The following is a 22,865-nucleotide window of genomic DNA, read 5'->3' as shown; positions in this document are numbered from 1 at the left end:
CCATTATTATTATTAACCTTTATTTATAAAGCACTGTAAATTTACACAGCGCTGTACATACAATCTTTTAATTAGGCAGTTCCCTGCCCTCAGGCTTACAATCTGTTTCTCAACATCCTTTTTAAATTGTGGTGCCCAGAACTGGTCACAATATTCTAGGTGGGGCCTGACCAGAGCAGAATAGAGTGGCCCTATTACTTCCCTTGATCTAGACACTATACTTCTATTGATGCAGCCTAAAATCGCATTGGCCTTGTTAGCTGCCGCATCGCACTGTTGACTCATGTTCAATTTGTGGTCTACTTGGACTCCCAGATCCCTTTCACATGTAGTCTCGTTCAGCCAGGTGTCACCCATCCTATATCTGTTTATTTCATTTTTCCGCCCTAAGTGCAGTACCTTACATTTCTCCACGGTGAAATTTATTTTGTTAGCTTTGGCCCAGCTTTCTAATCTATTAATAATAATAATAATAATAATAATAATAATAATAATAATAAGTTTTATTTATGTTGTCCCGCCTCTCCTGACGGATCGAAGCCGGATTACAGTCAAATTATGCAATCAACAATAATACTAATAACAGTTATTTAAAATCACAATGTAAAACCATGTGCTATCTAAAAACAATTAATACAATATAAAATCTCATTGACATCCTGAGGTAGATTCCTGTTCGAGAGGTAGCATTTTTCTCAGGTCTATAAAAGATCAGAGGGGTATGCCTGCCGGAAGAGGTAAGTTTTCAATGCCTTTTTGAAGGCATCCAACGTAGAAGTGAGTCGGAGTTCTTCCGGAAGATTATTCCAAAGCATTGGGGCCATAGCCGAGAATGCTCTTTGGTGAGTAGTTGTTAACCTCACCTTGGGATGCTCAAATAAGTTCTTCCCAGATGTTTGGAGAGTGCGGGGCGGATTATGTTGGGAGAGGAGTTCCCTCAGGTAATTCGGGCCTAAGCCATGTAGGCCTTTAAAGGTAATAACCAACACTTTGTACTGGGACTGGAAGCTAATTGGCAGCCAGTGTAAAGATTTTAATACAGGTGTTATGTGGTCTGACCTTAAGGTCCCAGTAACCACTCTGGCTGTTGCATTTTGAACTAGTTGAAACTTCCGAACTTGGTACAAAGGTAGCCCCATGTAGAGCGCGTTACATAAATCTCAGCGAGAGATTACCAGTGCGTGTACTACAGTTTCAAGGTCCTTTTGGTCCAAGTAGGGATGCAGTTGGCGTATCAGCCGAAGCTGGTACCAAGCACTCCTGGCCATCACATCTACTTGAGATGATAACTGTAGAGATGAGTCCAGGAGTACTCCCAAACTGAGAACTTTGTCCTTTAGGGGAAGTGTGACCCCGTCCAGGACTGGATGGCAAATCTTCCTGCCTGGACTTGGGGTACCTATCACGACTACCTCTGTTTTCTCTGGATTCAACCTGAGTTTGTTTTCCTTCATCCAGCCCATTACTGACCCCAGGCAGGCATCCAGAGGAGAGATGCCTTCCTTAGTCACTGGGTCAGTCGGATTCATGGAGAGATAGATCTGGGTGTCATCAGCGTACTGATAACACCATGCTCCATGTTTCTGGATGATCTGTCCCAGCAGCTTCATGTAAATGTTAAAACAGCATGGAAGACAGGAGGGCGCCCTGAGGGAAGCCAGATGTCAGCTCTCTTTTACGAGAGCAACTGTCCCCCAGCCTCACCATCTGGAACCTTCCTGAGAGGTAGGATCGTAGCCACTGGAGCACAGTGCCCCCGATACCTAACTCTCTCAGGTGTTCCAGAAGGATATCATGGTCAATGGTATATATGGCCGCTGGGATGCCCAAGAGCACCAACAGGGTCACACTTCCCCTGTCGATGCCCAGACGGAGATCACTGATTAAGGCAACCATGGCTGTCTCAACTTCGGACCCCGCTCTAAAGTGAGTTTGAAATGGGTCTAGATAATCGGCTTCGTCCAAGACAGCTTGGAGTTGGAAGGCGACCGCCGTCTCGATCACCTTGCCCAAGAATGGTAATAAGGACACCGGTCTATAGTTACTCCTCAACAGGGGATCTAGGGAGGGTTTCTTCAAAAGCAGCTTCACTATCTCCTGTTTTAGGGTAGATGGAAATATTCTCTCCCGAAAGGATGCATTTATTATAATTTGTAACGATGTTTTTATTGCATCTCCTCCCTGGATGGTTAACCAAGAAGGGCAGGGGCTATTAAGATCATTCTGAATTTTTATCCTGTCCTCAGGGGTATTAGCTACTCCTCCTAATTTTGTGTCATCTGCAAATTTGATAAATATACCTCCAATTCTGTCATCCAAGTCATTGATAAAGATGTTGAATAGCACTGGGCCCAGGACAGAACCCTGTGGGACCCCACTGGTCACTTCTGTCCCGGATGAAAAGGAGCCATTTTTGAGCACCCTTTGGGTTCGACTGGTCAACCATTTACAAATCCATGTAACAGTTGCCTTGTCTAGCCCATATTTTACAGGCTTGTTTGCAAGAATGTCATGGGGAACCCTGTCAAAAGCCTTACTGAAATCAAGATATGCTATATCCACAGCATTCTCTTCATCTAACAAGCTGGTAATTTTAGATTATTTCGATTTAAAGGAATTCAGATTGAATTTGAGAATTCAGTAGGTGGGTTGTTTATTCACTGAGATTTGTTCAAGGACAATGGCTGCTGCATGGAAATCAAGTAATGGAGAGGAAGTGAACCAAGACTGAACTTTACCAACTGAATTGTGATGTCTGATTATAGACTTTGCTACAGTGGATGGAGAGGTACAGAGCAGAAATTACTATTAATGGAAATGTGGGAGCTCAACACACCACCCTTTGTAGCGGCATCCTGCCGCCCCTTTCCTCATCAGATTGAGGCTGCAGCAACTACACATGGTGGCCCTGATCCAGCGTTTTTCTGGCTCTAAAAGGAATGGCAAAATTCAGCTTCTTTTGGAGCCAGAAAAGGGGCGCCTTTGCTCCTACGGTGCCACTTTCCGGCACTCCTTTTGTTGTGCATCATCTGAATGCCATGCCAAAGGAGCACCATAATGCCACCCGCAGTGTGATTGGTCAGTTGGTGTGACGATTGGATTGGGGTTAGGGTGGGGCCATGCATTGTGCGGCCAGCACGCCCCCACTCTGACCCGAGCCTGGCATTAAATGCCGGACTATTCAGCCACTTTGTCTTTTTCCCTTTTTTACATTTCACATCTGTCAAAAGTTTATATTGAAGGGATTATGTTGTGGAGTAACTAGCCAACAGATGGGTATCACTAAAGATTCTCAAGGAACTGAGTCTATTCAGAATGGAAATTAAGCAAATGAAAGTTGATTTTAAGGTATATGTAGAAAATATACGAGAGGACTTGCAGACTGAAAATGAAGCTACACCAAAAGAGTCTGATGGGATGGAGATCTTTGACTGCCAGAGTCTGAGGGGGATGGGGATGATTCAAAGGTGGCTAAAAAAACGATTTAGAAGGGAAATCAGTAGAAGAGTTTCTGCAAGAAGTGTCTGATATGAAATTAAATGATTTGTAGTAGGAAGGAGAAAGATCTGGAGAAAAGAAAGGTGAACTAAAATAGCTACCTGCAGAGGTTTCAAAGAGGAGCAGCAACTAGATCTGAAGCAAGAATACTGAGAGGACAATAACCAAATTTCTAATGAAGATTACAAAAGAAAAGAATCATGGAATATGAAGGTAATATACTGGACAGATGGCAGATTTTGGGAGATAAGGAATGATTGCATCCATTGATGTTAAAATTAATAAAATTAATAATTAGGAGAACACCATATATAAGGTATAAGATATAAGTAATTAGATTATATAAAATGGCTGGATTTATAGTAATTTTAAATTTAAAAGGAAAGGTGATGGGATATATGATTTTAAAAATAGATTTAAATATCAGGTGTAAGAATTAGAAATAAAGTTAAAAGTTTATCACTTTAGGAAATTTTTGTCTTTCATTTTAAGTGATTGATTAAGAAAAAAAATTATAAGCATTTTAACAAAAGTATTAAATTGAATATGATTTGGAGTAGTTTGATTATGTTGTGCAGTACAAATATATATTGTATTTAATCTTAAAATACAAGATATTGAAACAGGTTAACCTAAGAGATTTAGAGAGCAAAATTTAGTATTTTTTATTATTTTGAAGAAAAATAGGTATTAAATATGTAGACGATTAATTAGACAAGGCAGAGTGAACCTATCATGTTTTTTGGGGGGGGGAGGGGGGCAAGATTTGTTCAGAGGAAGTTTGCCATTGCCTTCCCAAAAGCTGAGAGTGTGTGGCTTACTCAAGGTCACCCAGCAGTCCAATACTCAAACCACTACACCATTTGCTAGGAAGTTATTATTATTATTAACCTTTATTTATGAAGTGCTGTAAATTTACACAGCGCTGTTCAAAGTTGTGTCTTTTTTCTCTTCTCTTGGTTAGTCTTGTGGGGTTTAGGTTAGTTTAGCTGTTTTTGTGTATGATGTTTTCTGTATTTTGTATGTCTTGTATGTTTTATTATATATAAAACAATGTGTTTGAATAAAAATATTTTAAAATAAAAATAATGCTTCTGCTGTTTGCAGAATCTTGTTCCAAATCTAGTTATGGAGTGTTCTGCCATTATTAACTGCTAGTCAACTAAAATAGATCATACCGAGCTAGGTAATGTCCTTTCTAAGGAGAAAGGTCTTTAAGGTCTTATTGAATTCTTAGTGCTTAACCTTTTAGCAGTAGCATTAAGAACCTGCCATGTAGAATTCCCTTTTCTTACTAATAATGCGCTTATACATCAAAATGCTTGAATAAGATACACTCCATGTAAGATCAGTGATCAGATTTTATTTTCAAAAATAAAGAGCTTGCCACTAATTAGATTTGAATTAACTAGAATACACTAACCTCTAAAAGTTATATCACAGATGGAAGTATTGATTCTTTTTGTAGCTATGCTGTGTTTCATGTGGCTACATTTCATCATTCTCTGCAGACACTTGGAGGGCAGGCAGGATAAGTGGGGAGGAAGGGGGCTGGGCACGTCCCCTCCCTTCTTCCCCACAGACCTTGTCTGCCCTCCATGTGCCACTCTGCAGACAGTTGGAAGGCAGGCAGGGTAAGTGGGGAGGAAGAGAGCTGGGCATGGACCCGCCCCTCTTCCCCACGGACCTTTTCTTGCCTCCCTTTGTCTCTCCAGAGATAGTGGTCAGCAAAGGTCTCTGGGGAGGAGCAAGTGGCACGCAGCGGTTGCTCCTCCCCCCGCCCTTATCCTGGCCTCCAGCTGTCTTGGAGAAGCTGGGAGAGGCTTCTCCCGAGTGACATTTTCTGGCTTCCCACTGTCTCAGACAGCTGGAGGCCAATAAAAGGCAGGGAGGAGGAGGAGGAATGGGCATGTGTGTGCCTCTTCCTCCTCCTCCCTCGACCGTGCCTGACGAAATGGCGTCAAGTGCCACTTCCGGCACGCGTGGCTTAGGTTCGTCATCACGACTCTAAACCTTCTCCTTATCTTTAATTCTGTTTCTACATTCCTGTACCTTCTTCTGCTCATTTCTTCTCATTTTATACCTTCCTCACTATTTCTTCATTCTCATCATCTTCTCTCAAACCTTCTATATGACATACTTAGACTTTCATTCACCATCACTTTCATACCTTCTTCTTCTGCAGTCTATGATCTCTCATTACCACTTTCATACTAACTTCCTTCTCAGCTTTTAGCAGTTTATTAACATATTCTAATTGACTTTCCATTATTTGTTTAACAACTTGCTTTTTATACATTTCCTTCTTTTATTTTCTTTTTTCTGTGTTTTCTTTGCTATTAAAGCATCCTTGTTGATCTCAAACATAATTCAAATTCTCCTAGGACTGTCTGTGTGTTCCTATATCTTATCTTGTTTCTTATCCTTCCTATGTTTGACATACTCATTTCTCCTCCTTTCCTGAACTGAACTAGTAAGTAAAAAAAAAAAAAAAAGATTTTATAAATTTATATGTTTCTTTTATTTTCCGTATTTCAATATATTGTTTCCATATATTATGTTCTTTCCTTTCTACATCTTTCAGCGTTATGTCCCCCCCCCCCACACACACTCTTTTCTATTTTCCAAATAGTCCAACACCAATTCCCATTCTTCTCCTAAGTCCTCCAGTGATTTCATTTTCTGAGATAAAATATCCATTTCTACTGCATCATGAAGTTTGATCAGCCAATCTTCTTCTCCGGAAATTGATTTAGTTTTCCAATTTTTAGCGTATGTAATACGTGCTGTCATGGTCATGTAAAAGCAGATTCTTTCATATTTTCTTTCTATTTCTGATCCAAATATACTTAATGAACAAAATTCCAGTTTTACTTGTATTCATTTCTTCAATATTTTCCCCATTATATTAGTTATGTTTCTCCAGTATTATTTTACTTTTTTACATGACCACCAACAGTGGTAAAAAATGCCCAGTTCTTTATTACATTTCCAACATGTATTAGAATTCTTTTTGTATATTTTCGCTAATTTGATTGGTGTGATATACAGTACCAGCGGAAGAACGTTTTATAAAAATTTGACATTTAGCAAACTTTTGATGTACATCTTTAAATTCAACTACATTGTAGAAACGTATTTTTCTTTCTCTGGGATTATTGTTGTTTTTGTTATAGACCAGTCAAGAACCATTTGTGGTATAAGTGTCATCAGTGAATACTTCACAAAACCACTTGGGTGAAGCATCAAAATGTGAAGACCGTAGTCATGTGTGCATGTTTGTATCCATGCATGCCCATGATCACACCTGCATCTCACCTGCAAATGTACACAGTAACAATATGTGCCACAATTCATAAGAGGATGGAATGTTGGTAATGGGTAAATAAACAAAATATTGACACTCCTTGAAACCACTTGAAGGCTTCTTTCAAAATGCATCCAGGAATGACTTTTTCTTTCAACATCTTCCATTTTTCTTATGATATCTGTTTTGGTGGCCAAGTACTTTTCTGGGGAAGCTGGAGAGGCAGGTTGATTTGCTCACCCTTTTCCTCTCTATTTTACTGTTCATGCATGTTCAGTAAAGGAGTCTGGAGGCAGCTGCTGTTTACCTTGCCTGTTGTAGTCAGGACAATAGGACAGAGTAGCACAGAATCCCGCTCTTTCTCAGTTCAGGCTTTGTTCATCATTGTTGACAGCAAACACACTCCTACAACCCAACACTGGAAGTTTTGTTTCCCCAGCAGTCTTCCTCCATCTTCCCAATGCCAATGCTACTTTTTAAAAAACCAAAAAGAAAAAAACGCTTCCATCTAAACAGAGGAGGAAGAGGAAAAGAGAGACTGTGCAGGTGTAATAAGACTTTGTAAGAAGGAGCTGCAAAGTCTTAACTGCAACCTCCTCTGAACAAATCCTGCCAAGAAAATCCTGTGATAGGTTTGCCTTAGGGTCACCATAAGTCAGAAACGACCTGAAGGCAACAACAACTCCACTGGCAGAGGCTTTGCTAACTGATATTAGCAAGAGAGAATATATTTGTGACATGCAAAATGCTAAAACAACCACGAGGTGGCAAAATTGGCATGCTTATCCATGAGAAAGGCAAGAAATCAATCTAGTGTTTTTATCAAAAGATGGATTGCTGAAGCCCTTCTAAAAGCCTACAAGCAGCTATGGAAAGTTCAGTCAGTCCTTTTTGATGCATATGTTGCTGAGCCAGCTGCCATTTCAAAACTCAACTATCCCAGAGCTGTGTTTGTCCTTCAGGTTTGCTATTTCTTTAGTTGCAAATGGACTAAGCCTTATTATTTGTGTAGTATTTGCTGTATATTTTGATTGGGGTCTGCTTCTGCTTTGGACAAAGTTCCAGTCCAGAACTAAAGTTTGTTCCCGAGCTCTCTGTTTGCACACACACCTTCTTTCTCAAGGCAATGCAAGGTTTTTCCAAAGTGAATTCAGCTGCCCCTGGTACCTTGCTCACCTGGGAGATTCCAAGAAAACAAGGCAGGTTCAAATGAGGCCACTGACACATAGTGCATTTTGCGATATTTGTGGTTGCTAACAAATCTTCATATTGTTATAGTTCTCAGCTGAAATCACTCCAGGCGATGCTCCAACATTTACTACTCTTGCATCAGATGAGAGGCTACTTTCAAAGCTGGCCCAGATTCCCAGCTCTCTCCTTTAGACTGATTCTGTCTCCTTTCCAGAGTGATAGCCTTCTGGTTGGTACAGAGACTGGGGCTGGAGGTTTGGAAAGGAAGGCATGTCAGAAATGTCTAGCCATTTTCTTAGTCATGTAGAGGTTAACTGTTAAAGACTCACTCACTTCCTTAAAGTGAAGGGGGAGGGTCTTCTGAGCTCAGTTTGTCCAATCAGGTTGGCATATTTCAGCCAGTTCTCCTTATTATAACCATAGCATCACAAGCTGGTGGGTGGCTGAACTCTGTGCTCTGAGATACAATTTTGTCCTGATTCCAATCTCATAATAGCCACTTTTAACAGAAATAGGGGAGACATGTATTTTAGATGGAATTGTTAAAAGCACTGTGGTAGATGCAATTTTTTTCTGCTAACTCCAAGACAAACTATACAAACATTTAGTAAGGGAAGTGGTTGCTGGCAAGGAGAAAGGCAAGCAGAAAGAGAAACATGATGGTAAGTTGACTGAGTTTTTCTAGGAAGTCTCACTACTACTATGAAGAGAAACTAAATATTCAAAGTGATAGATTTCAAAGATATACCCATGTTAGTCTGGAAAATCCTTTTGCATAAGCATCCAGAGATCCCTGTATAGAAACTCTTAGCAGCAATAATAAGACCCAACAGTAATAATGTGTAAATGCATGTGACATTACTCTGATGCAGTGGCATTGAAACCTGACAACAAAATTTAAGTACTGTAAATGGATTTGTAATATGAATATCCACAGCTCCTAGTGCTGTAATTATATTGGATGACATTAACATACAGCTCTTAAAGCTTATGCATGTGTGCCAAGCATTCTTGGGTAGTAGTGTAAAGAATACCTGCACATTTTCTTTACTTGTCAATTTTGAGCTGTATTCATACTCCCCCACCACCAAAAAATCACATTGTTTTGCACAGATGCATGAGTCAACCTTCCCCTGCAATTAGAGCAGGTTACATTGGCCTCATTCGAGTTGTTAATCCCAGCTAAAGTTGACTCATTGAATAACTTGTCAAATGGTAAGTCAATACTTGAATCTCATTGATTCAATAGGTTTAATTAGGAATAGCTGCTGGTTCACACCATTGTCTGAACAATTTGTATTGGGATTTAGCAGTAGCAGCAGAAGCGTTTGCATTTGTCCTCTTGAGACCTTTCTAGCTGTAAGCAAATTTCATGAGACTGGCATCTCCCGTATCTGTTTTTCATTCTCTGCTTTGCAGAAATGTCATTACAGTCACTGCAGCAGGTAGAGCTTTTAAATGTTTATTTGTGTCAACTATCAAACACATGCAGAGTTATTAGACTAAGGCCTGGATTCAATTGCTATTCCCAGCTAAATTTCTTAAATCAATGTGATCTGAGTAAGTGCTGACTTACTATTCAGCAACTGATTCAATGAGTTTACTCTTGCTGAGTGTACCAACTAGATTTAGACTTAAGGACAAAAGCAGCAGCCGACTTGCTAAGCATACAGTCTTCACAAGTTCTTGAATGGATAGTACAGTATAATGGAAAAAAGACCAAATTGGCTATTGATCTGCATATAAATTTGTTTCCTGATGGATGAGCGCGAGCATTTTTATAATACTGTATCAATTAGCATTCTTTTCATTTAACTGTGCAGGCCACATTCCTTATACTCAGTATATCCAAACTCAAAATTTCTGATGAGAAGTACTATATATGTGAAAAACACTAAAGCTATGGTCAAGATCCAGAGAACCTTTCATTGTCTTCCATGTGTTCAAAGGAATGTTAGACAATTTTTTAATGCATAGCCATTCCAAAATATATATATTTTTTTAAACTGGAGAGGCTACAGTTTGGAAATATTACCTTTTTGGTCTATAACTGCCAGAATATCCCATCTGCGGGATTCAAAGTTGAAAATCAAGAAGGTAAATTTTCAAAAAATATATTCAAAACCCAGTTAGTTGGGACTACCTTTGGGCATGACTCAAGCAGTTCTTTAGTTTCCACTTGAATGAGTAACCCTCTGTTAGATACCATGATTCTGAAGAGGATACAAGACACAGAAATCCATTTTGATAAGGGAAATGGAACTGGAGAGTAAAAGACCTTACCTTGTAAAAGGGTCTCTGTTGACCAGATTTTTAGCCACTTCTGGTGGCTAGAGAACTCAGCCTTTTCTTTGTTTTCAAATAAAGCTACAGTCTATGTCTGTGAAGTTTAAGCCAGAATGCTATTTGGGCTTTACACTTCTGTAACCAGACAATTGTATCAGTGGTTGGACTCCATGGTTCCTTCTGCAATCCCATGGAAGTACATTTGGCATAAATCATGGTATGCTGGCTCTCATCAAGAGTCAGGCCTCATATTTTAGCTCTGTTTTACAAATGCATATACACTCCCAAATTAATGTGCTTATGGTCACAGCTATATGGGGGAAGGGCAAGATTAAGATGGCACTCATCAGTTCCACAGTCTTGGTATGGTGGGAAATATTCAAAGTACATGGGGTGATATCCCTACAAGTCAAGCTGCGCTCAGGTTGCTTTGATGTCTATAGTTGCTGTATAAGGCGGTTGTGTCATCTTGGTTTATTTTGCAGGGTATTTATCAGCACTTCTTGGAAAGGTTTTTCCTCCTAGTCCTTCAAACACAGGTTTTTCTCAGAAGCTTACTTTGCTAGTAACCTTGTGTATATTTACTTGAAAGTACGTCATACTGGTTTCTATGGCACTTATCCTAATTAGCTTTGTGTAGGTTGAAGCTTTGGGTTCATAACATTCATTTTATTTTTACCCTGCCTTTCAGCCCATAACAGAATCCCCAAGGCAGATCAGAGAGACATAAAACATTTAAGATAATGACATAAGTGAGCCTTTCCTATGTACTTTGGTAGAAATTTACATTTTTGGACTGTGTAACCAATTTGCTTATCAGCTTCCTATCCCCAAAGCCTGTGCAAGCATGATTAGCTGGAACTGGTCTGGCTCTTTCACTTCATCTGTAGATTGAATGAAGGGCACTACTAGTTAAAATATCCTTGGGAAATGCATTTGCGCAATCTATTATTAGATTATATATAGTAAAATGCTTTGTTTGATGAGATGTCTCTTCGAAACTTCTCCAAAGCACAATGTAATAAATTTGCAATGCCTGTTGCTGTTATTTATTTGAAATAAACAATATAAGAAGCAAAGCCATTTGCCACAATGGTGTCCATTGCTTGTGTTTCCTGAAATAAAATGGAAGGCATGATTCCATGAAAGGAGACAAAAATATCAAAATCACAACCTATAATGTATACAGCAGCTATTTGTTGTTACTAGCCACATTATAAACTAGGATTAAAAGACTTTTGTGTCTTGGTGAAATAATGTTTGCAAGTGACAAAGCTGAAAAGACAATAACTCTAATAGTGTTGATGCTTGTTTTGCCTTCTTACTTGACGCAAAGTCTAAGCTTACAGAAAAATAAATGGTTTATGCCAAACATCAAGGCCTATTCTGGGGATGGGATGTCATGGACTTTTGGTGTGAAATCTTGTATAATTGACTATATACGTATATTAAAATAATTTATCTGTATGCTTTGTATGGGTGGTAAGAAGGCAAGAGGCTGTCTGGAAATGGGTGAGATAACGGCATGTTGGGAGCATGCAGCAATTGGTGGAATATCTGAGGGGATCTGAATAAGGTTGGGGGATGCCAGTTGATATAGTCAGTTTGGGTAGATGGAAGAAAGGAGTAATTGAAATGTGGATTAGGAGAAAGAGAGCCTGGCACTCAGGTTTAGGAATTAATGAATGGTGTTTAAGAGTTTGGGTTAGCTAAAAGAGAACTTTGTGAAAGAGTGTGAGATATGTTTTAAATGTATTAATTAATATGCTTTGCTATGCTCAACTTCTGTTAATAAAATATTGCTTTTGTATTAATATGCTCTGAGAATGCTATAAATGATAAAACTGTGGTGGAAGCAGTGAATAAAGAGGGGTGGTGTCTGTTGGGGATATTAGTTGTATAATATCCCACACAGGTAAGTTGAAGGTGTCTAGGAGGTCTCCACGGTTGGTGGCCATAGCAGTAGGACACCAGGTGGAAGAGGTGGATACAAGGGAAAGCCCTCTGTCTTGGTAGTAGCTGTGAGATTTGTGGACAATTTTACATTTGGTGGCAGCAGAGATTTAATCAGAACTTCAGATCTGGTGGAAAAGTAGTGGATTAAGTATAAAACGCCAAACCAGGGAGATTTAAAAATGCCTCCCCATTCATCTGAACTCTTCAGTGATATAGGATCTGCCCAAACAACCTATGCTTATGGAAATAGAGACCAGGCCCTTTTACTGTTGAATTTATCGACATACTCGGTTTGAAACAGAACAATCTCCAGCTTCACATGGTGTTTTTGTATGTAGACTGTTGGAAACTGAACACTTCATTATCAGACAAGGTTCACATGACACAGTTTATATTAATCTCTTCCAAAACAATGTGGCAGAGATTTTCAAACATTGCTAGTTTTCTCCCTCCCCTCCATTGTAATTTTTAAATAATCAAGGAATAATTTACCAATTAATTTACCTCTAGCAAGAATCAACAGAAGAAAATGATAACAGTTCCTGTTAGGTTCACTTCAAACTCAGCACATTTAATGGGTATTTATTCCAGCTTCATCAAGTAAAGGCTCAAAGCAATATTCAGCTGCTGACTGCAGGTACATGCCACATGCAAGTCCTGAATGCATTTGTTCATTTGATAAAAGATAACCTTTGTTAGATGTCACATGTACATAATAACATTGATGAAGGAAGGAGGATAACATGCTTTGAAAAATACAGCACACTGCCAGCTATATTGCGAAGATCACTGAAAATGCAAAATGGTTTTTGGATTGCATTAAAAGACTCACAAAATTAATATAAAACAAGAATGCTAAACAAGCAGCAAGAGGATACACTACAAGCACAGCCACCTTGATTCCTCCTCCCATTAGTTTATATCAAGGGAAAATATCATTATATTCCAGACAAGTCTGTTTAATCTTCCAAATAAATCCAGTCACAGTTCTCTAATAGTTTTATACTGATAGACATACAGTATATGACATTACACACAACACTTGACAGATTAGTGTCCAAAAAACCCCCTGAGGTTTCCCTGGATGTCACCTATTATGACTATTAAAAAATGGCAACCTAATTAGCTGTTTCTGCCTACTACTAGACTGATCATTGAGCCTTTCCCTTCTGAAAAGTGGAAGGTTCTCAAAATACACTGAAAAGTGTATTTCGCTGCTTCAGTGCAATGAGAAAAATGCTGTGTTCTTTCTTGAATCATTTTCGAGTAACAACCCCACATCATGAAAGAGAGAGAAAAAAGCTTCATTATGATTTACAATGAACCAACAATAAAAGCTTATATGATATTTCAGATCTAACTTATTAAGGAGCAGAAGAAACTTCCAAGTGACTGTTTGTAGGCTTCTCAGGAAGCAGTTGGGACTACTTCCGGTTAGGAAGTTGCGGCTGAAAGGATGGTCCAATGTTCTCTAAAAGGATGCCATGTGAAATAATAGAGAGGGGGGAGTGGTAGAGGTTAGTAGCCATTTGTACTCATGTTTATGCTGCAGCCTGTCTGTATGTAAATACAACCTATATGATAAATCCAACCAGCAAGGCAGCCAAAAGAATTTATGTTCTTTCTTTCAGGAGATTTTTTTTCAAATGCTTGCACACCTATGCTGTATGTGGAGAACTGGCCCACATAGAAGTTAAAATCTGCTGTCCAGACATTTTTCTAGAAAACGTTGCAGACTTCCACTAATAGCCTGTGGCTTAGAGTTGAAAGCATTCTGTATCTGGTTTGTCTGTTTGCACCGAGCCAAAAGACAGAATGGATTACAAATGTATAAGAATTATTCCAACACATTATCTGAATGTCGAAGCTATCTGAGCCTGCAGTATGTTCTCTGTGAAGCACTGCCTTTTATTCCCATTGCTTGATTCTCTGGTCATCACTGGCACACCACAGCCTGCAGCATACATACTGTAAATAAGCATTCTGTGCCAATAAGAAAAACTACTTATACATACACACACACACACACATCTCTTTCCCTACAGAATGCTCTTGAAGAAGAAGAGGAGGAAATGCCATCCACATTTTCTTCAAGAACAATTCACGATTCTGCAATGGCAGGGAGCAAACACGCTCTCACCTTTGCTGCTTTCCAAGCACTCTGGTATTCTGAAATCCAGTCAAAAGTAGTGACTCTTTGACCAAGTGGGAAGTATCTCCCATGGCCTTCTCTGTTATTCTCCTCTCCCTTTCCTTTTTGACTATGCTTGAAAGACTTCAGCTGCTCTCTTTCAGGAAAAGCTGCTGCTTTCAGTGCCTGCTGCCCATTTTGTGAAGATCTCAAAACCTTGGAGCCCAGGGGTGTTTCTGTGGGTAGCTGGAGCCAGGCTGATTTACTACTAACACTGAGAAAGTAATTTCCTTTCTTATTGGGACTGTTGGCCAGAGTCTGCATCCTGCCTTGGTTTTTCAAAATTTTAAACTCTGGGCAGCTGTCACCTCTCTGTAGTAGTTTTTGGGAAGGAAGTCTGGGGAAAAAGCTGACAGCATCTTGCTTCTCTAGAGTTTTTTCTTGAACAGTAAAAGGACTGGTAGCATGGAAGTGGTGCTTTAAAGATTCAGTACCAGTGGTTTCACAACCATTATGACATCTCCACTGAGGGGTCTTCTGAGCTTCAGTGTACAGCTCTTCTAATGGGTCCACAAATGGACATGAGTAGGTTTTGAAACAGTCAAGAATGAAGCTATTTCGTTCCAATGACATCACATTAGGAAGGGTGTATATGGGGACCATTTTTGTTGTCTCAGACATATTTAAGATCTTGGGACTATTGTGCAGCATTCCACGTTTATCAGCATCTTGAACCTTATGTTTATTTTCTGGAGGCACTGGAAAGGAAGATCTTGCTAGCTGGCAGATAGATTCAAGGTAGTCTTCCCCAGAGCAGGAATCTGGACTCATATAAACATTTCCAAACCCTTTTGTGCTACTTGTTATATCTTCCAGCATATCCTCAAAAGCTTCACTGATTGTTGGAAGAGGCTTTGCTAAGTTCAGTCTTATTCGGGGAGCCATTTCTGTAAAGAATATGCAGGGTATCATTAGGATATTGGCTAACATGAATAGGTTACAAATATGCTGCTGGAAACTTCATACTTTGTAATCATCCTAACATGACAAATTCCAAAATCTATATTAGGGTAACACTATTGGTAAGCAAACCAAAATGTGACCCCCAAAGTACAAGTTTTCAAGATCTCTAGATCTCTTCATTGGGCAAGATATTTTAAAAATTAGGAGGGGTAAGGCACAATAGGCAACAATTAAGTGGAAGAGGAGTTTGGTGCTGAAGCCATTGTATTTTAAATCAAATGGGAGAGGAGGTGTCTGTAGACATGCACATTTGGCTGTGACCGCTGATGTGATAGTTTCAGATTGTACTTGAGCTGGCCCCAGGATAACTGAGAGTAAAAAAAGAAAGAAATGTTTGACTCTCCTGTGTTTTGAAAAACATACACGCAACCTGTTACATGAATGCATACCACTACCCCAATCAATTTTTAAAAATACATATATTTTAAATGAAACCCTTTCTTTTAAAGGGAGCGATCCTTCTTCCTTCCACACCATGTATCAACAACCCTTCCTTGGCTGGGAGCACTTAACTGAGATAGAGATATGCTTGCCTTGTGCGAGATTCTCTTGATTCTCTGCATGTGAGAGTTTTAAATCTCTTGAAAGTTCTTTTTTGCTCACCACAAAAATGGCCCTCTAGCCCTCTGGCTTGCCAGGGTCATCTCTGTCCTGTCTAGTCAGGCTAGGATGAGGTGAGTGTTACGATTATTGGAAATGGGGGCTGCAAAAAAAGTTTTACAACATGAAATGCTTCTGCCATACCATCCATACCCTCCAAGGTAATCCGTTGCATCCCCACTCTCAATTCCTTGAAAGAATTTCATGGCTGGAATCCTTTGGTGACACTTATAGGCATAGTTGGGGATTACGTCTGCACTATAAGAGCTTGCAGAATGAGATGTCTGATACAAGATGGGCTGGTGGTCTTTTGGGAACAACTCTATCCCTATGGTCACTGATCTGCTTGGTGAGGTACCTGGGCTTGTTCCATCAGCCTTTGAGCACTGAAGGAGGAGGGAGAAGACTGCTTTATCACACTAGGGGTCAAATAGGATTTAAACGAGAGTTAAATGAGAGTTAAACAGGAAATGTTGTGTGATAAACATCAGGCATTTCCTGTTTAACTCTTGTTTAAATCCTGTTTGTCCCCTAGTGTGATAAAGCAGTACACAGGGGCAAAGATTGCTTTCTCTTCCTGGTCTCAAGAAGAGCTGGGGTGGTCCAGGGTATACTTTGCAGCTGATTACTGTCTGGGGATAAGACATTCACCCAGCAGCTCCCTAGCTGTTGTTGCACACTTTGTGAAGCAACTAGACCAAGAGAACAGACTCCATAACCTTCTGTACATAAGCTGACAAAGACTGGCTCTCTAGCACTGCGATACAGGATTTTGGCCCCAGAGACAGATTTAAACCAGCTTCAGTTTGTTTTGTAGTTGCATCTCAGAAATAAACATTGCTTTCTCACTTGGATAGTGGGAGGATAAGTGTTTTGTAAGTCCCTTGTGCCTTGCTCTGCAGCATTTTTTAGTTGTTTACAAAAAATAGCCACAAAAGCAGCCTTGCTGCATGCAGCACATGAGCCACTTTGCCCACTCCTTACAGGGCAAAAAGCACTCATTTGTTTTTGAGGCTGCCTTGAGAACTGAGCTTTGCCGTTTAAATCTTCAGCCAGGAGAAGAGGGATAGAGAGGCTATGACCATTGGCACTGGCTCACAGCAGGATTTCAGGCAGGATTCTCTCCTAGTTGGTGATTCATTCAGGGACCTTGTATGTGCACAGTCCCTTCCTCCACCATCCTCTCTATGAACTTTCTTCAGCTCCTTTCCATCACCTGTAGTGGAGGGCAAGTCTCTAGTTCCACTCTGCAGCAGGTGGGGGAACCAAGCAGATGAGAGGAGAATGATGGGAGTGGGCAGAAGGAACTGTCAAAGAAATATGTCCTAGAAATGTAAAGGACCATATCCTGTGTCTTGAACAAGAAAGCAGAGCAAGAGTGAGAGTGAGAGCAAGAGGGAGCACGACCCTAGGTACAAACAAACAATAACTTTGATTTTAATTCAAAAGTAATTACTATCTTCTCCATTCAGCAATCTTGTGTATCCGTGTTCAGCTCTGATGCAACCTAGATGTAGCTGATCTTTTAGCTATGAATCCTTAAACATATGGTGTATACAGTACAGGGAGACAAATCTCACAGTGCAGCATTGTTGTTCCAGTCCTGAGGCCATTTGCTCAGTAGCCATGACATGGATGCCCTCTGCTGCTTCCCAGTGCTGGCTAGTTTCCTTAACCACAAAAGTGACAAGTGCTAAGCTGACATTCCCAACCTATGCAAAAACCTTTTGAGTTCTAAAATCCATTCGCCACATTTCCCCTTAGAATGCCCTGCTCTTCTCTTACCTGAGAGTGTCTGTTTCAGGTAGAGCTTGACTGCCCCTGAGCTTCCAGATTCTGCAGTGTCTCTCCTGTGCTGTCTGTTCTCCTTGATTTCCAGAACTGAATATGTGCTGTCTAAACCAAAGCTGCACATCAGGGTAGCAGCAGCTTCCAGTCAGCTGATTCAGCTGCTTTTTGGTTGTTGATGCTAAATATAGTCTGGTCTGTGCCATTCTGCTTCCGAAGAATTCTAATTTGATAAGTGCCTCATGTTACTGGAAAGGCCGAAAGCAGGGAACTGGGGGAGATGAGTCTAAAATGATCTCCATGGCAAATAAATCATTTTCCTTTGGCACAAGAAAAGCATTAAGGTATGCTTTATACTCTGAATTATTCAATAGGCCCAGTGCAATAGAAAGGGAGTGAATACATGTGATCTGCCTTTGCAGTTAGCAACATGTTAAACCAAATTCCACGCTGTTCTCCTTTGGCTCAGACAGAGATGTGACATTTTAAAAAATTTATGTCAGGGTTACAATTAACAGACACTCTATGTTCAGATGACACAGAGAGAGTGTTGAGTCATTTGTTCCAGTTCCCTGGTCACTAAAATATATATATATCCACAGAGCCAGGCTAAGCTCCAGAGATGCTGGCCTTTTCTTTGGGAGATGTGAAAACAAAAGATTCACATGTTTCAGGTGTATACTGCCATCTATAAGATTTCAGTCAAGATTATGATATGTGACAGGATTTTACTTATCCCATGGTGTATCCTCATCATCTGTGTCCATTACTCAAGGCTAATCTGATAGAGTGCGAGAGGGACTGATTTTGAGGAATGGGGAGGTGAGAAAACATAGCTCCTTCTTTTTTGCCCTCCCTCCTCTACATCTTTAACCTCTCTCTTTCTTCTGGCTCCTTCCCCTTGGTCTTTAAACATGCTCTAGTTTCCCCTATTCTGAAAAAACCTTCTCTCGACCCTTCTTCCTTGTCTAGCTATCGCCCGATTTCTCTTCTTCCTTTTCTTTCTAAGTTTCTGGAATGAGTCATCTACTCTCACTGTCTTGAGTTTCTCGAAACCAATTCCATTTTGGACCCTTTCCAGTCCGGTTTCCGCCCACAGCACTCCACAGAGACGGCCCTAACCAAGATCTCGAATGATCTCCTGTGGGCCAAGGTGAATGGCCTTTACTCCATCCTTGTCCTCTTTGACCTGTCTGCGGCCTTGGACACCATGGACCACTGTCTTTTAGTTGACTTACTTTCTGACCTTGGCTTCTCGGGCCCCGTTCTCGATTGGGTTAAATCTTACCTGTCAGATAGATCTTTTGCAGTCGTCTTGGGTGGCCAGACTTCATCCTCTGTTCCCCTATCTGTTGGAGTTCCTGAGGGTTCTGTTTTGGGTCTCCTCTTGTTCTCTGTATATACATTGTCTCTTGGGACACTTCTCAGCTCTTTCAGTTTCTCTTATCATCTGTACGCTGATGATATCCAGCTGTATATTTCCACCCCTGACCTTTCGCCAGGGCTTGAGCAGCAAGTTTCATCTTGTCTGACAGCTGTCTCCCACTGGATGCGCCATCAGCACTTGAAGCTCAACATGTCTAAAACGGAGCTTCTTATCTTCCCTCCTAAGCCCACCCTTCAATATTCCTTTTCTGTCTCTGTCAACAACATCTCTATTCAGCCAGTCCAGGAAGCCTGCAGTCTTGGTTTCATTTTCGACTCCTCTCTGTCATTTATTCCTCAGATTCAGGCCACAGCCAAGGTCTGTAGATTTTTCCTCTATAATATTTACAAAATCTGTCCATATCTCTCTGCTTCTACTGCAAAGACTTTGGTCCATGCCCTAGTGGTCTCTTGACTTGACTACTGCAACCTTCTCTTGGCAGGGCTTCCTCTCTCTCACTTCCACCCATTGATTTCTGTTCAGCACTCAGCTGCTCGTATTATCTCACTCGCTCGCCAGTATGACCATGTCTCCCCCCTGTTGTCATCCCTTCACTGGCTCTCCTTTCCCTTCCGCATTCGGTACAAGCTTCTCCTGCTCACCTTTAAAGCCCTGCATGGGCGGGCCCCTCCCTATCTCTCTGAACTTCTTTCTCCCTACATCCCCACTCGTTCCCTCCGTTCTGGTAGCCAAGGTCTCCTGTCTCAGCCCAGGATTTCCATGGCCCTGTCCCGGATTCGTCCCTTCTCGCTTGCTGCCCCTCACTCCTGGAACCTCTTACCCTTACAAGCATGACTCAACACGTCTCTAACCAGGTTCAAAGCCAAGTTAAAGACCATATTGTTTAGGGAAGCGTTCCCAGGGAGTCTGTGATTGTGTCCTGGTTGTTCTGATGCTTGACTCACTATTGGATATTTACTGTTTTAACTTGTTCTTATGATATTTTTAATTTGTTCTTTTAACTTTTAGATTGTATGCCATAGGCAGACTTTTTATATATTCTTGATTTTACTTGGTTTTGTATAGTGCCGTGTAGATTTAAGGTGCTTTATAAATAATAATAATAATAATAATAATAATAATAATAATACTCTCCCACCCAGTCTGTCCCCTACAGGTGTGGGGAAGGATGATGTCCCAAAGTCAGTATTGGAGTAAAACTTACCTGTCAGCCCAGTTGGCTTCTGTGTGTCAAGAATATCTTATCCTTTACATATCCCCAACATTTCACAGAGGAAAACTGGGTCACAAGTGGCTAAGGCACTTTGGAGTGTGGTTAGGAAAGCAAGAAATTATTAATGAGGAAGAACAGACAAGCTAGGGGAGGGCTACCACAGTTTGCTCATACCTGAACCTACAGGGAAGGATAAGATTCCACCCCTCCTTTTCCCTCTTCTTTGCTGAGTTAATTGAATGCAAGTCACTTTGCAGTAACTGAAGTAAGCAGAGAACAAAGGAGGAAACTGGAAGGAAAGGAGAGAAACTGGAACACTTTAAAAGCAGCTGAAAAGTGGAATGACAGAAGATTAATCCGGGCTGTCCTTCCAGACTGGGACACTTGAAGGGAATGTCTTTACTTAGAAAGCAAAAAGTCTTGGACCAGCTTGGGCTCAATGCAGAATGCTATAAATACTCATATAGGAACATATAAAAGGGGCCACAAAGTACACAATTTATTTCTACTCCCAGTGAGCTGACAGGGAATCACAAGGCACCAAGATGATCTTGTAAATTAATACAGTATGTCTTGAATCCTATTGTTTGTCCTAACCAGTGAAAAGTCACTGAATGAATGAACCTTCCATAAGAATTCAGGCCCATATAGGGGCCAAATTAAATGAGACATGAAAGAACTGTGATTAGATTTTATGACCTTTTTTCCATTTTGAAAAAAGTTGTGATACTCCTGTTTTACATCAAGCCTGTGCCTTTCAAGCTAGTTTTATACCTTTTTGTTTTGTTTTTTTAAGTGAAATTAGCTTTGGACATGTAAGGGGGAAGATACAGACTGTATGGGTGTGGTCTGCATTAATATAGTTAATGCAAATACAGACTATAGAGCCAGTATAAACCTGTGAATGTAGTCAATGCTTGAATGTGGTAGTGATTGAAGATTAGGGATTTAATTCTTTATTAATATTCTACTTAAATGAAGAAAATGAGTAATTTTAGCACTTTTCTTCCCACTATTAGAAAATCTTGAAAAACCACATCATCAGAACTGGTTAACATACAAAGATATAACAAAAATAGATAAGGATGGAAATATACAGTTAAAACAAAGAGACGAATTGATAAAAGAAAATAAAAACCTACACTGGTTTAGTTACATACAAAAAAGGAAGGAACAGAAAAAACATCGAATGAATTAGATGAAAATCTTATGGAAACTGGACAAGAAAAAGATATCCATACTGTACCAATTACTTTTGAATAGAGAAATGGAAAAGGAACCAATAAAAGAATATATGACAAGATGGGCACAAGATGTAGGGCACCTGATACCTCGAGATGATTGGCAAAAGGCATGGGAGAAAACAAACAGCTTTACAGCCTCTCAGCATCTCAAAGAAAATTTCATGAAAATAGCAAATAGGTGGTATTACATGGCTTTAAAACTAAAAAAAAAATCTGCAATCTAAGGGATAAGAAATGTTGGAGGCGCCAGATGAATACAGATTCGTTGTGTTCATGCACCAAGATTAAAAAGTACTGGGCCAAAATTCAGAAGCAGATACAAAAAATATTTAAAATTCAATTTCCAGTTTGGTTCCAGAACTATATTTACTAAATATAACATATTCTCTAAAGGCATCGGATGAAACCAAATATTGGAGAGTGATCCCATATCTAATAATAGCAGCGAGACTGACAATAGCCAAAAAATGGAAGGACGATGAAGCACCATCCATAGAAGACTGGCTACTAAAAATAAATGAATTAAGAGAAATGGACAGATTAACATGCATGATTAACAAAAAAACAATGGCAAAACTAGAAGAGGAGTGGTCACCAATCTTAGAATATTGGGAAGAAACATGGGGGGAAAGAAAGGAATTGCTGAGATATTGACAGAATTTTTACAAGAAATAAAAGAAACCAAATTAAAAATAAGAAAAGAATGATAGTCAAAACTGCAAAAATACAAAGAGAATTAATGCTAATTCATCTAAATACAGATGAATCAACAGAAAATGAGATTAATAACAACAAAGAAATGGAGAAGGGACATATAAACAGGTCACAGTACGAAAACAGTTAAAAGAAAATGTTACAAATTGTATTTCAATATGCAGAAAAGGGGGTGATCAAAATTAGAAATCAGGATGTTTATGGTAACAAAAAGAAATCTGAACAGTAGAACCTACCTAATGGAAGTCAAAGGAAAAAGATTTGTAATAAATTGTGAACATATGTTATATTCGGAAATATTTTTAGTTTATAGTAATTTCAGTAAAAATATTCAAAAACCACATCATTTTCAATGGCCTGTTACAGACAGCCAAAATAAAGCTGTTTCGAGTCACAGTGGAGGTATGGTGTTTCAATGATGCATGCATCTTAAGAGTCCAGAAGCCGCACCAAAGCCACGCTCCAGTCTGGAGTGTGGCTTTGGTGCGACTTCTGGACTCTTAGGACACATGCATCATTGAAACACC

General features: G+C 39.9%; 1 protein-coding gene across 1 annotated transcript; it reads right to left on the bottom strand.

Moving 5' to 3' along the window:
- Nucleotides 1-12,777: 12,777 nt before the first annotated feature.
- LOC121920728 lies at nt 12,778-17,939 on the bottom strand. The gene is made up of 2 exons (XM_042447888.1): nt 17,778-17,939; nt 12,778-15,316 (listed from the first exon to the last, which is right to left on the bottom strand). Exons 1-2 carry the CDS (start codon nt 17,905-17,907, stop codon nt 14,340-14,342), a joined length of 1,107 nt encoding a protein of 368 aa, XP_042303822.1. The 5' UTR covers nt 17,908-17,939; the 3' UTR covers nt 12,778-14,339.
- Between the last annotated feature and the right edge of the window lie 4,926 nt (nt 17,940-22,865).

Source organism: Sceloporus undulatus, chromosome 2 (genome assembly GCF_019175285.1).
Source record: "Sceloporus undulatus isolate JIND9_A2432 ecotype Alabama chromosome 2, SceUnd_v1.1, whole genome shotgun sequence".
In the NCBI taxonomy this organism is placed as follows: domain Eukaryota; kingdom Metazoa; phylum Chordata; class Lepidosauria; order Squamata; family Phrynosomatidae; genus Sceloporus; species Sceloporus undulatus.
Note: the sequence above shows the minus strand (reverse complement) of the source record. Positions and strands in the feature narration are given on the sequence as shown.

What these genes read in the sequence shown, in the direction of transcription:
- LOC121920728 (XM_042447888.1), bottom strand. Translation starts at nt 17,907, where the DNA reads ATGTGCAGCTTTGGTTTAGACAGCACATATTCAGTTCTGGAAATCAAG. An exon ending in CCTGAAACAGACACTCTCAG is followed by an intron (nt 15,317 to 17,777) that starts GTAAGAGAAGAG and finishes TATTCTTTACAG; the next exon opens with AAATGGCTCCCCGAATAAGA.